This window comes from Conger conger, chromosome 11 (genome assembly GCF_963514075.1).
Source record: "Conger conger chromosome 11, fConCon1.1, whole genome shotgun sequence".
Lineage (NCBI taxonomy): Eukaryota > Metazoa > Chordata > Actinopteri > Anguilliformes > Congridae > Conger > Conger conger.
Window position 1 is genome coordinate 40,678,879 of NC_083770.1, and position 12,854 is coordinate 40,691,732.

Here is a 12,854-nt window from a genome sequence, read left to right on the forward strand (position 1 = left end):
GGTTTAAGTCTTAACTGGCAGACAAATGAACAAAAACTAAGAAAGAAAATGAAGATGAACTGTGTCGGTGAGCAAAGAGGCGCTGCTGTCTGTGACCTGGTGTTTTTACATTCCATTACAGCTATTTATCTGATACTTTTATCCAACTGTAGTTGTATAACCAACTACTTGTAGTTGATTAGACTAAGCAGGGTCAAATCCCCCATGGAGCGATGTGGGCTTATGTGCCTTGCTCAAAGGCGAATGCTTCCTGGTTGTGTGGAGCGGACCTGGACCCTGTTCCACAGAGCATGGTTACTGAGTTAGCAGGATGACTGCACTGAGTAAAACCCGGAACAGCTCGTCAGTTTTTTACTTCAGTCCATGTTCCAGATTTGGGAGGGGTCTGGGTTTTACTCGGTGCAGTTATCCAGCCGACTCGCGAATCCTACTTTGTGGAACAGGCCCTCGTCTTTGCAGAAATGTTGCTGTGTTCCTTAACATTCGGAGGTCACGTGGCAGTGCAGTCTAATCTGTTCTTTAGTGAAAATCTGGCAGGAAACCCGGTTTAGGGCGGTTTTCGGGGCTGTTTGGTGTGTTTAATTTGGGCCCGGAAGTGACTTTGTGACTTGGTCATCAGCTGTGGATGAGTGGGGGTGCAGGAGGGGGGTGGGGGCTGAACTGGAGACCTCGGGAGGGGCTGATGAGAGCAGGACAGCAGTTGGTCTGACTGATGCGCCCGTTTGTCCCTCTTACGTATTTATTCGGTTTTGGAATGTCAGCCCTCCCTGGGGACATCCCGGAGGGGGGGGGGGGGGGGCTCATCCGGGAGTGGTGCATCCTGGGAAACCCCTGGTGACAGCGCAGGAATGCTGGCGGGGGTGTCGCCGCCCGGGTCGGTGTGAGAAAGGGACCCTGGGAAGTGGTCTGGGGGCAGGGGGGTCAGGATCGGGGGGGACAAATGCCTCTGAGAGTAGAAACATTCTCCACCCCCACCTAACCCTCCCCCTCCCCCCATCTCCAAAATCCCCATCCGGTACAGGGATGGGAACCAGCGCGTAGCGTTAGCGCTTTTACATTACGCTGCGCTGATGTTCGGATGCCCTTATCTAGCCTACAAAAGCACGCAACAACAACACGACTTCAGCTGTCAAATTAGATTTACACAAAGGAATCCAGCAGTCACACTGCAATCCAGAATGGTGTGTGGCGGTTTTTAAAGATGCATGTGTTCATACCGTCTTCTCATGCAGCTCATCCTCAGTGTTCCCCCGGAGAACGAGTTACGGGCCCATTTCCCTAACCATTACACTACACAAAACATCTTAACAAGTCTTTTTTTCTCTCAAGTAGAAAACATCAGTATTTCACAAATGAGTCAATACCTTCACTCATCTGAAATATCTTTGTCTCATTTTGTAAAAAAGTATATATTAAATCTCTTCAGTAGGCTACTAAAATACTTGTTGAGATCAACTTTTTTGTTTTGCAGTGTCTGGAAGCGTGTGTGTGTATGTGTGTGTGTGTGTGTGTGTGTATGTGTGTGCGTGTGTGTGTCTGCGTGTGTGTGTTTGTGTGTGTGTGTGTATGTGTGTGCGTGTGTGTGTCTGCGTGTGTGTATGTGTGTGCGTGTGTGTGTTTGTGTGTGTATGTGTGTGTATGTGTGTGTGTATGTGTGTGCGTGTGTGTGTCTGCTTGTGTGTGTATGTGTGTGCGTGTGTGTGTCTGCGTGTGTGTGTATGTGTGTGCGTGTGTGTGTCTGCGTGTGTGTGTATGTGTGTGTGTATGTGTGTGTGTGTGGGTGTGTGTGTATGTGTATGTATGTGTGTGTGGGTGGGTGTGTTGTGTATGTGTGTGTGGGTGGGTGTGTGTGTATGTGTATGTATGTGTGTGTGGGTGGGTGTGTGTGTGTATGTGTGTGTGGGTGGGTGTGTGTGTATGTGTATGTATGTGTGTGTGTGTGGGTGTGTGTGTGTATATGTGTGTGGGTGGCCTGTCCTCTGTGACAACATGACTGAATTACTGCTTTCTCTGCCAACAGCTTTGTATTTAGTGTGTTGCCAGTGAAGTGTGTCTTAAGTGCGTCTTCACAGATCCCCGGTGCAGCTTCCTTCATGTTTTTATGTCAAGAGGCTACATTGCGGCCCATGGTGTGGCATTTCAGAGGCATATCTGCCCCGGGTTGGGGCTGATAGAGCTGTGGATGGGGGGGCGGGTTGTAGTGTGAGGGGGGTGTGGGGTTTGGAGTGTGGGGGGGGGGGGGGTTGTTGTCACTGGGGGACTGTGGGGGGGGGGGGGGGGGGCTGTGAGAGGAGTTTGGGGTTTGGAGTGTGGGGGGGGGGGTGTTGCTGCTGGGGTCTGTGGGGGGGGGGGGGGTGGTCAGGTGGTCTGTGATCAGGCCACACCCTTTCTCAGCACCGAGGGGCCTACACCTTTCTGCTCTGTTTATCTCTCTACCCCCCCCCTTCTACCCCCTCTCTCTCTCACACACTCTCACACACACACTCTAACTGCTCTCTCTCACACACACTCTCTCACACACACACACACACACACACTCTAACCCCTCTCTCTCACACACTCACACACACACACTCTCACCCCTCTCTCTCACACGTACACTAGCATACATACGCACACACCACATGCAAAGCACAGCAGCACGCTCCAAGAAAACGCTGTTTGAGACAGCATCATGGCACCCCACCACCCCCCAACTCTCCTCCCAAGGGCTCTGAGAGATGGGGGGTGGGACGTGGTGCTAATCTCAGCAGGAATGCGCGCCCGTCGCCAAACACCCCCCCCTCCGTCCCCCCAGCCCCCCCTCCATCCCCCAGCCCTTATCCGGGCCAAAGCGTCTCACACGGGCCGGTGCACTCCTCCTGGTGCTGCTCTGTGTCCCGGGTTCAGGGTTCAGGGTTCAGGGTTCAGGCTCCGAGGGGGAAAGCATGAGTAATCCTGACCTAACGACCGAGTGCGCAGGTGTGCACGCGCAAACACAGAGAACCTGTTTCACATTTCACGCGCTCTCCAAAATTCCTCAAAAACAAGCTGTGTGCAGTGTCGATGAGTGATCTATGTCACCCACCCCACCTCCGCCTACCGCCTCCCCCCCCCCCCCTAGTCCTGTTTCTCCACCTGCGAGAGCTGTGTGAATGAAATGCTCTGATGTACCTGTGATCAGTCACAGTCAGGTGTCAGTCAAGGTCAGAATTCGACACAAACCCCGAATCAATTTTGGTCCAGGAACAAAAAAAAAAAAGAAGTGATATTTGAAAAGGTCCAGAGGACAGGCTAATATGGGAGATGTACTAAATATCTAGAAAATACATTATCTCAAAACTCACCCAGGAGAAAGAGTCCCTCGCTTTACATACTGAAAAATGGAAATTGCGTTGAAGCTTTCGTTTGGAAGTCAAGTCAACCGAACAGAACGGTCTAAAAGCCAAACCCCAAATCACCTCCATCATATTCAGTCTACAGAGTGCAGTATGACACATGACCACAACATAAAATTTTATGCAATAACAAATCAACATGCAATAACAGTGTCTCATCTGGAGAGGATTCACCGGCTAAGGCCCTTCCCAGGTAAACAGGTACATTTGGTGACTGGCGAAGTAAGATGGCAGTCTTAACAAAGCAGTCCCGAGGTTATAATTAACGTCTGGCTGTTCTGCTCATTGGACGCTTCTGAATTCACACGCGATCTGCATTCCCTTTTTTTCTCTTTTTTTGGTTTCGCTTCAGGCTTTTGACAGCACGTTTGTTTAGTGGAGGGAGGAATGCAGGAGAGGGTCCTCTTCCCAAAAATAGAGCGAAGAATTCACGCAAAAAAAATATGAGTTTGTGTGCTGCAGTGACGGAACGTTGGAGAGACGCATTTCACTGCCTGTTCAGAGTGTGCCAATCACCAATGGCTGTTCCAGCTACGCAATTCTTTGGAATTAATTTGTTTAGTCGGTTAATTTAACTAGGCAGCATGTAACCTAGTGGCTAAGGTGCATAACTGGGACCCGGAAGGTTGGCGATTCAAGCCCTGGTGTAGCCATGATAAGCTATTGGGCCCTTGAGCTAGGCCCTTAACCCCACAGTGCTCCAGGCAGGATTGTCCCCTGCTTAGTCTAATCAACTGTAGGTTGCTTTGGATAAAAGTGTCGGCTAAATAACTGTATTGTAGCGTTTTGTTGTATGAGTGTGACTGAGTTTTAATAATCTGTGTGCGGAAGGTGCCTGCCGTGTCTCTCCCCTGAAAGATGAAGTGAATCAGAAATCAGATGACGGGCCGTTCTATTTTTAACGTATCTAAACTCCCCTGGATGGGATGTGAAAGCAGCAGAGGGGGTTTGCGGTGAAAGACGAGCTTTCGGCGGAGGTCCGAGTAACAATGAGCCTCGCTGTGCAGCCTGGCCCCAATTCGCAGGAGTGCGAGGAGGAGCTGAATTCAGGCGGCCATCTTGCCCTGCGTAAAAACCTGGACGGGATTAGCCAGGACATTCCTCCCACCCGCGGATTGTCAAGCTGGCGGAACTTCAACTCGCTCAGTTTCCAGGAATCCACTTCCTCTCCTCTCGGAGATCAGGGGCAAATGAGTGAGGGGGGGGGGGGGGGCTCTTTAAAGGAGAAGCACGTGCCTTCAGAGAGGAACTGTCCAAGTGGCGTGAGCCGGCATCTATCTCAGTGTCGTAACCTGTAGTGCACTGTCCGCATGCTGGTCGTGAGCCGCGGTGTCGGCAGTTTGAATCTGGCCATCTGGGCCCAAACATGTCACATCACTCCCATTCTTCCTGTCTCTCTACACTGCGCTGCCAAAGCCCGAACAAAAATCTTTTAAAAGTTCTAATTATGCTTTTTTTATTTAACGAAGTAAATGAACAAAAGCCAGAATAAATTTCATTGAAATGCATAAAGCTTAAGACCCCAAAAGAGCATTCAGGCCTGAATAATGTCACATCAGGATGTCAGGACGTCGCTTGCTTTTGAGAGTGGTGTTCCATGGATTGTGTACATTGTGTACATTGCAGGAGACAATGCTCCCCTGGATTGAGGGCCTCCCCAGGGTTAAGGGCCTTGCTCAAGGGCCCAACGGCTGTGTGGATCTTATTGTGGCTACACTGGGGATTGACCCACCCCAGTCATGTACCTTAACCACTACGCTACAGGCTGGCCAGAAGGAGAAAGGTTGGGAAATGCTGGTCTCGAACAGTGGTTCCTAAACATTTTCAATCTGTGGGCCGGGTTCAAAATCTCAGGCACAGTGTAAGGTTAACAACATCGTGCATTTCATTATGACTGACTGTAATTGCCGGGGGGCTGGCAGCCATTTTGTTAGGGACTGGCGGCAGTTTGTGAAAGATTGGTCAACAGAACAATGAGATCTGGGGTGGGAAATCCGAGGTTGGGTTCTTGGTTTGATCTCCTGGTGTTTGTACTCTTGAGTTTCTTCAGAGCGTTACTGTGGGGTCCCTCAAGGGCTCATTTTTGGGACCAATATAATTGACCAATTATATGATCCTTCTTGGATCATATAAGCAGTAAAACTTGGGTGTTTGTAAGTGTGAGCTGTGCTCTGAATAAGTGAAGAAGCTGGATACAGCAGGCGGTAGGTTGGTGAAGCAGCTACACACAGACACTTCTGAGCAGATGCAGAGGAAGTGAGATGACCTTATGTCGAAAACTTCCCCCAGACTTGAGCAGTGGCGTGCGGTGACTAATAAGAATGGGGTGAGGAACGGGGTCCCCTGCGCTCTCGGTAGGGGGGGAGGAGGGGTTGCGGTTGAGGATGTAGGGTAGCAGTCTCCTCTGTTCTCATGACCTGCTTGTGCTGGTTCTCTGTACAAAGAGCAGGTTTCTGGTCTCTGTTGTTAAGGGGGGCGGGGTGGGGGGTGGGGGGCAGGATTCAGCTGGCCATGGCAGAGGTGCTCCCACCACGCACCCATCTGATTGGCTGTTTCCAAGGGGACAGCTGTAGATAGCTGCTCAAACTGAGCATGTTTACTAAACATAAAAAAAAAAGTATTGCCCAAAGGCTTAATGAAATGTGCATTGGTTCTATTTATGAATAATAATAATGATAATAGTAATCATAATAATGTTTACTGTTTAGTACTTTTCTTGCGGGTGTACAAAGTGCGTTTGACATGGCCAAGAAGGATCGCATAATTGGGAAATTATATTGGCCACAAAATTGAGCCCCTGAGGTACCCCACAGTAAAAAGTGAGACAAAATCCCCCATAGACTCTATTAGTGTGTGCTTTTGTTTATGTCCATACTCAGTTTTAATGAGGACCGGTCAGGTGATTAGCACCGCTGTAATTAAAACCTGCACTTGCTGTGGGTCATTATTTCTTCAGCTGTGTGCTTCATCGGTTCCAGTGAGGTAGAAATCGGATGTAAAATGGATGCCGCAGAGACCTCGTCATGTGTCCTGTGCTTAGAGTGCGCTCCTAAATATCGGCGCAGTCGAGACATGACTCACCTCTTCCTACACACCGCTCGGGAGCTGAAACCTTCAGTCACATCGGGCCCGATCTGAGGACGATGCGCGAAAACGTGTTTCTTTCAGATTCATCCGTCGTGCCGTGTGCGTACCGAAAGAAGCAGCGCTGCCGCCCTCATATCCACCACAGGTTTCAGTTCAGAAGAATATCGCTGTTCCTTTACTCTGGGCTGTTTAGCGTTTCGTCTGAAAAACCTGGTCAGATTTCCTGGGTTTCTTCTCACGTGTGATGACTTTGGCTGACTAATGCTCCTTCTGAGTCTCAGAACATTATGACTGTTTGAGAATATGTGAAGGATGACTGGCGTGTTAATATTTCAAATAATCTTTTGATTTTTCTAAAATAAAATGATTTATGTTGACTATGGGACAAGAACCTGATTTTCTATGTGTGAGAGAAAGTGATACCAGTATTCATATAGCCTACCAGCCAGAAGACAGAAATGTCTCTGTCTTAAAGTAAAATAGTTCTTTAGGAAATAGTTCCTTTAAGATGGGGGTTGTCGGTTGTTGGGGTTGTCGGTTTTGAAAACCATGTCATTTTTCATAGCTTATGAGCCAATTACAAAATCCTTTTGTGGTCTCCTAACCTAGTTTTTGCTATCGAATCATTCTCCGGCCTTGAATTCATTGCATTGCTTTCTTAGAAAACCCTTCTCAATCGCGGAAATACAAGCCACAAATTCTCTGCTAAGTTGTGTGTATAAGTATCAAAATTTAGATTTTATCACAAAGCTAGGCTCATGCTAATGGGTAGATGTTGAGTGTTGATATCTGTAATTTCAGATCATACTACTACAGGGTTTCTGGTCAATTCCTTCTTAATTGTGCAAATTAATTATGACATTGAGCCACCGGTACTAGTAGGCTGAGATGACCAGGAAGAAGTTACACTCAACTTCAGCTGAAATTTCTCTGAAAAGTAATCTGTGTACAACTGATGTACATGCCTCCACATTTCCTGTGGCATTTTGGGAAGAACAGATAGAACTGACTTATATTAGCTCAATGGCCTCTTATCCCTTGTGTAAAATCCAGCTATGACCAGCTTGAAATTACCAGCTACCAATTATTTGAAAACATAGCTTGATCTAGTCAACCCACGTTGAGTATAGAGCTGGTGTGAACTGGTCAACCAGCTACCAGCCTTTTCAAACCTAGCTTGAGCTGTTTTTTTTATCAGCAGGGGTGTGTTGGAGAAGGTGAATCTCATGCACTAGAGTCATTGCAACATTTTTAGGGTCGGAAACTGAGGCCCTTTGTGAATCCCATTTATTTTCATCAGTGTAAATCATTGGTAATTGTAAGGTACAACTGATTGAAATGGTGGACGTTCAACCTCTTCGTTAATGGACGCACCGTCTCCTTTCTTCTCTGTCCGATATTGATCTCAGTCTGTCACACCTGCAAACATGCTGGGGCCTACTTTCTCAAAACAGGCTTTGAAGCCAGATGTTGTTTTTCTGTGTGTGAGTGTGTGTGTGTGTGTTTGTTTGTGTGTTCACACGCATGTGTGAGTGTGTGTATGTGTGTCTGTGTGCGTGTGTGTGTGTGTGTGTGCTTGCATGTGCATGTTGTGTCTGTGAGTGAGGAGTGTGTGTGCACTCATGCATGTGAATGTGTATGTTTGTGTATGTTTGTGTGTGTGTGTCTGTATGTGTGTCAGTATCTCTGTGTGTACATTTGTGTGTGTGTGTCTATGCTATGTTAGCTTCTTCGGAACGCGGAATCGGTCTCTTCCAAACCTCCCTCAATCCCAGGAGGACTGTTTTACTGTTTTAATGTTTTGTGTGTGTGTGTGTGTGTGTGTGTGATTTATTGAGTAGTTGCGGGGGCCTAGAGAATCTGGGTGATCTCTGTGGAAATGTGCTGCTCTGCCCGGTGACAGAGAGAGGCTGAGACCACCCAGCATGGTCCCCACAAACACCAAATCGAACAAAAACACACACACACACACACACACATGCACACACACAAACACACACACACACACACACACACAAACACACACACACACACACACACAAAACATTGAAACAGTAAAGCAGTCCTCCTGGGATTGAGGGAGGTTTGGAAGAGACCGGTTCCGGGTTCTGGAAGAAGGCCTGCTCCTATATGTGTGTGCTAACGTGCTAACGGTGGGCCACCATGACTTTTCAGCTGGAAAGCTAATCTGATTAGGAATGAGTGCTTATTGGCTGATCCCCTGTGACATCATGTGGGTAGGATGACTGCACAATGTGGCCAGTGGGGGGAAGGTGGGGCGTACCGCTGTTATGTGAAAACCCCCACTGTGCACAAAACCAGCGATACTCAGTGTGTGCTAGAGACCCTTTAACATCTGAATTCAGTCTTCAGTGTGGACAGAAGTGAGGTGAAGATGTATGGTGTGAGATGTATTGCCATATTTGTGAATGATGTTGTGAATGACGAACACACTCTTTGAAGAAGCCCAGGTGTGGCTTTTGAACAGTCGTGTTTCAAGTGTCCTTTTTGGTGGAGTTGGCGTTGCGTGTCAGTGGTTTTACAGAGCGGGGTCTGTTCGGATCGCTGATGTTCAGAGCCCCACACCGGATCAACTCCAAACCCCTCATTACTCATGAACCGCCTGGAGCCTTGCTTGTGCAATCCGGTTCTTCCCTAAAAATGTAAAAATGCAACTAAATGAATTCATCCGGCAGCACCACCCCCGCATTAATCTAAAAAAGAAATAACACACTGAATCCAGTATTAACAATAACTACCAATGAAACCCTGGATTGAACTGCGGAGCGGACTCCTTTTGAAAGGAGCCCAGTCGACAGGAAATGAGTGAGCTTGCTGCAGATTTGTCAGTGGAGAGACAGGAAAGGGAGACTGTGTACAAAACAGCACATTCCCTCCTCCTGTCTGTCTGTGTGTCTGACTGTCACTCTGTCTGTCTGTCAGTCTGTCTGTGTCTGACTGACTGTCTCCCTGTCTGTCTGTGTCTGACTGACTCTCTGTCTATCTGCCTGTCTGTGTCTGACTGTCTGTCTGTGTGTCTGACTGTCACACTGTCTGTCTGTCTGTGTCTGACTGACTGTCTCCCTGTCTGTCTGTGTCTGACTGACTGACTGTCTCCCTGTCTGTCTGCGTCTAACTGACTGACTGTCTCCCTGTCTGTCTGTGTCTGACTGATTGTCTGTCTCCCTGTCTGGCTGTGTTTGTCTGACTGTCTGTCTGTCTGTCTGTCTGTCTGTCTGTCTGTGTCTGACTGACTGTCTGTCTCCCTGTCTGTGTCTGTCTCTCTGTCTGTGTCTGACTGACTGTCTGTCTCTCTGTGTCTGTCTGTCTGTGTCTGACTGACTGTCTGTCTCTCTGTGTCTGTCTGTCTGTGTCTGACTGACTGTCTGTCTCTCTGTGTCTGTCTGTCTGTGTCTGACTGACTGTCTGTCTCTCTGTGTCTGTCTGTCTGTCTGTGTCTGACTGACTGTCTGTCTCTCTGTGTCTGTCTGTCTGTCTGTGTCTGACTGACTGTCTGTCTGTGCTCTTTGCAGAGCTCCAGCTCCAAGCTGACGGCGCGGTGTTGTGACGTGTCGGAGGTGCGTCGCTGTAACCGTCTGGAGATGCCAGACAACATAAACACCTTTGTGTTAAAGGTGAGCCTCGCCAACATAAACACGTTTCTGTTAAAGGTGAGCCTCGCACAACCAACCAGGCCCGTAACACTGCCCTCTCCCTCCTGAAGTTCAGACGTACATTAACCTCCTATTATGTTTGGGTCAATTTGACCCATTCAGTGTTTGACATCTCTTAAAAACCAGTTAACCTTTTTTACATCTTGATACTGTATGATTTTTACATTTTTATATTTGGTGGGATTAAATAATAAACATGCAATAAACAATGCTATGGCTTCAGAAGTCCTGTACCAACTTTGCATGTGGTGCTTGGGCTATTTTGACCCTTTGTAACTATAAAATGTCAGAAAATATACAACCATTTTTATTTTTATGTCAGATTTCTTTGTAGATGTTTCTGGTGGCACTTTCCCATACAGGTGTCAAACTTGAACTTCCTGTACCTCAGGCTCTAAAATGAGATGCTTCTCACCAATGTTCATATTTATTGATAAAATGCTACTCATTTGGGAGACAATAAGAAGGCGACACACAAAGAGTCAAAATGTTTTCTTTACAATAATTTTGCCTTTATTTAAACTGTTGGGGTCAATTTTACCCTAAACATAAAAGCGGTCATAAACTCTTAACAAACATACTAGGAGGGTTAAACTGTTTCTTTCTGACAGACTGAGAAAAATCTGAGCCCTTGAGTGACCCCACAGTAAAACTGTGTGCGTGTGTGCAGGGTGCCTGTGTGTGTGTGTGTGTGTGTGTGTGTGTGTACTGAAGCCTCTCTCTTTCCCCTCCCCTCCCTTCAGGTCTCAGGTTAGCACTATCCAGGCAGCTTCATCTTTGAGACGGACAATGACCAGCAGGTCAGCTCCTGGACAACAGAGATTAAAGAATGTATAAACAACGGGTGAGAAACAGGACGACACACTGCCTTTCCGTCTGTGTGTGTGTGTGTGTGTGTGTGTGTGAGTGTGTATGTGTATGTGTGTGTGTGTGTGTGTGATCTGTGTGTGAGAGTATATGTGTGTGTGTGAGAGGGTGTGTGTGTGTATGTGTGTGTGTGTGCCTGTGTGAGGGTATGTGTGTGTGTGTGTGAGTGTGTATGTGTATGTGCGTGTGTGTGTGTGTGTGTGTGTGATCTGTGTGTGAGAGTATATGTATGTATGTGTGAGAGGGTGTGTGTGTGTATGTGTGTGAGAGTATATGTGTGTGTGTATGGGTGTGTGTGTGTGTGTGTGTGTGATCTGTGTGTGAGAGTATATGTGTGTGTGTGTGTGTGTGTGTGTGTGTGCCTGTATGAGGGTATGTGTGTGTGTGTGTGTGTGCGTATGTGTGTGTAAGTGTATGTGATCTGTGTGTGAGAGTATATGTGTGTGAGAGAGTGTGTGTGTGTGTATGTGTGTGCCTGTATGAGGGTATGTGTGTGTGTGTGTGTGTGTGCACACGCACATGTGTGTGTGTTTGGCTCTGATGCTGGGATGACGACAGTAGCAGGCGTGGGTGGGGGGGGGATCTCAGGACCTTTGGCATTTTTGGAGATGTGCAGAATTCCCTGACGGGACACTGGAGGGTTAGTGTGAAACTCCCTGCTCCCCTGTGCAGTCCGCCCCCCTCAGATTCCCCCTCTGTGACAGAGCTGGGAGATGCTCCAGTCTGCTGGTCTGTCCGTCTAACAGGACCTCTCAAAATCACTGGAGCTGAAGTATCTACACTCTGGCCTGTTCTACAGACCAGGGGCCTGGTCCACAAAGTAGGGTTACTGAGTTACCTGGATGAATGCACTGAGTAAACCCGGAACCCTCCCTAATCGGGAACATGGAACTGTTCTGGGTTTTACTCAGCATAGTTATCTGTCTTGACTCGGTAACTGAGTAATCCTGCTTTGTGAAACAGGCCACAGGTCCTAAAGTCATCCTAGAATGACTGTTCTGTGCAGCAGTTCTGTCTCTGCAAGCAGTGGTTTCTTTCTCCAGAGGTCAGGAGTGAGGCCTTCTGCCGTGTGTTTGGCTGTTAGCTCAGATCAAACGACCCCAAACTCAGGGGGCGGAGTCAGTGCCCCACTGCCAACCCCGCCCTGCAGCCACACTTCCTGTTTCCTGTTTCCTGTTTCCTGCAGCCGTTTGGACACGGGGTGCTGAGGGTGCCCCAGAACCCCAGGGCAGCATGGGATTTTAGCGCAGAGCCACGTCAACGTGTCTGTCACCTGCACTTCTGAATTTGGCTATGAGTCACTGTGTGTGTATGCGTGTGTGTGTGCGTGTTTTTGTGGTTAATTTCCTCTTGCTTAGAACTCAGCGCTAACCTCGAATGAAACATGCATTCAGAAAAAGCCTCTCTTCAAAGAAAATAGCTTCTTCCTGTTATTGAGTGAGTGCTCAGAACACAAGTCAGCAATTCAGCAGCATCTGACCTGGCCTTGATTCTTGCTTTCTTTCTCTCTCTCTCTCTCTTTCTCGCATTCTTTCTTTCTCTATCTCTTGCTCTCTAGCTTCTGTCACTCTCTCTACTGCTCATATTCTTTCTCTCTCTCTATCTGTCTCTGTCTCTCTCTCTTTTGCAGAGAAACAATAACATTTCACGTTTCCCAGAATTACAAGACCGGCTTCCTGACTGAGCCTGTCGCTTAGTGTAGCTCGCTCAGCTTCCTCTCACCCCAGGTCCCCCTCTCTCTCTCTCTCTCTCTCTCTCTCCCTCTCCCTCTCTCTCTCCCCCCTCTTTCTCTGTCTCTCTCTCTGTCTCTCTCCCCCTCTCTCCCTCTCCCACTCTCTCTCTGTCTCTT

At 48.0% G+C, this 12,854-nt stretch overlaps 1 protein-coding gene across 1 annotated transcript in view; it reads left to right on the plus strand.

Moving 5' to 3' along the window:
- The window catches only part of sh2b3 (SH2B adaptor protein 3), a 53,557-nt gene that overhangs the window by 30,618 nt on the left and 10,085 nt on the right, over positions 1-12,854 (plus strand). The window contains 2 exon segments of the mRNA XM_061259453.1: positions 9,998-10,099; positions 10,882-10,982. Of these exon segments, the coding sequence (XP_061115437.1) occupies positions 9,998-10,099; positions 10,882-10,982 (203 nt within the window).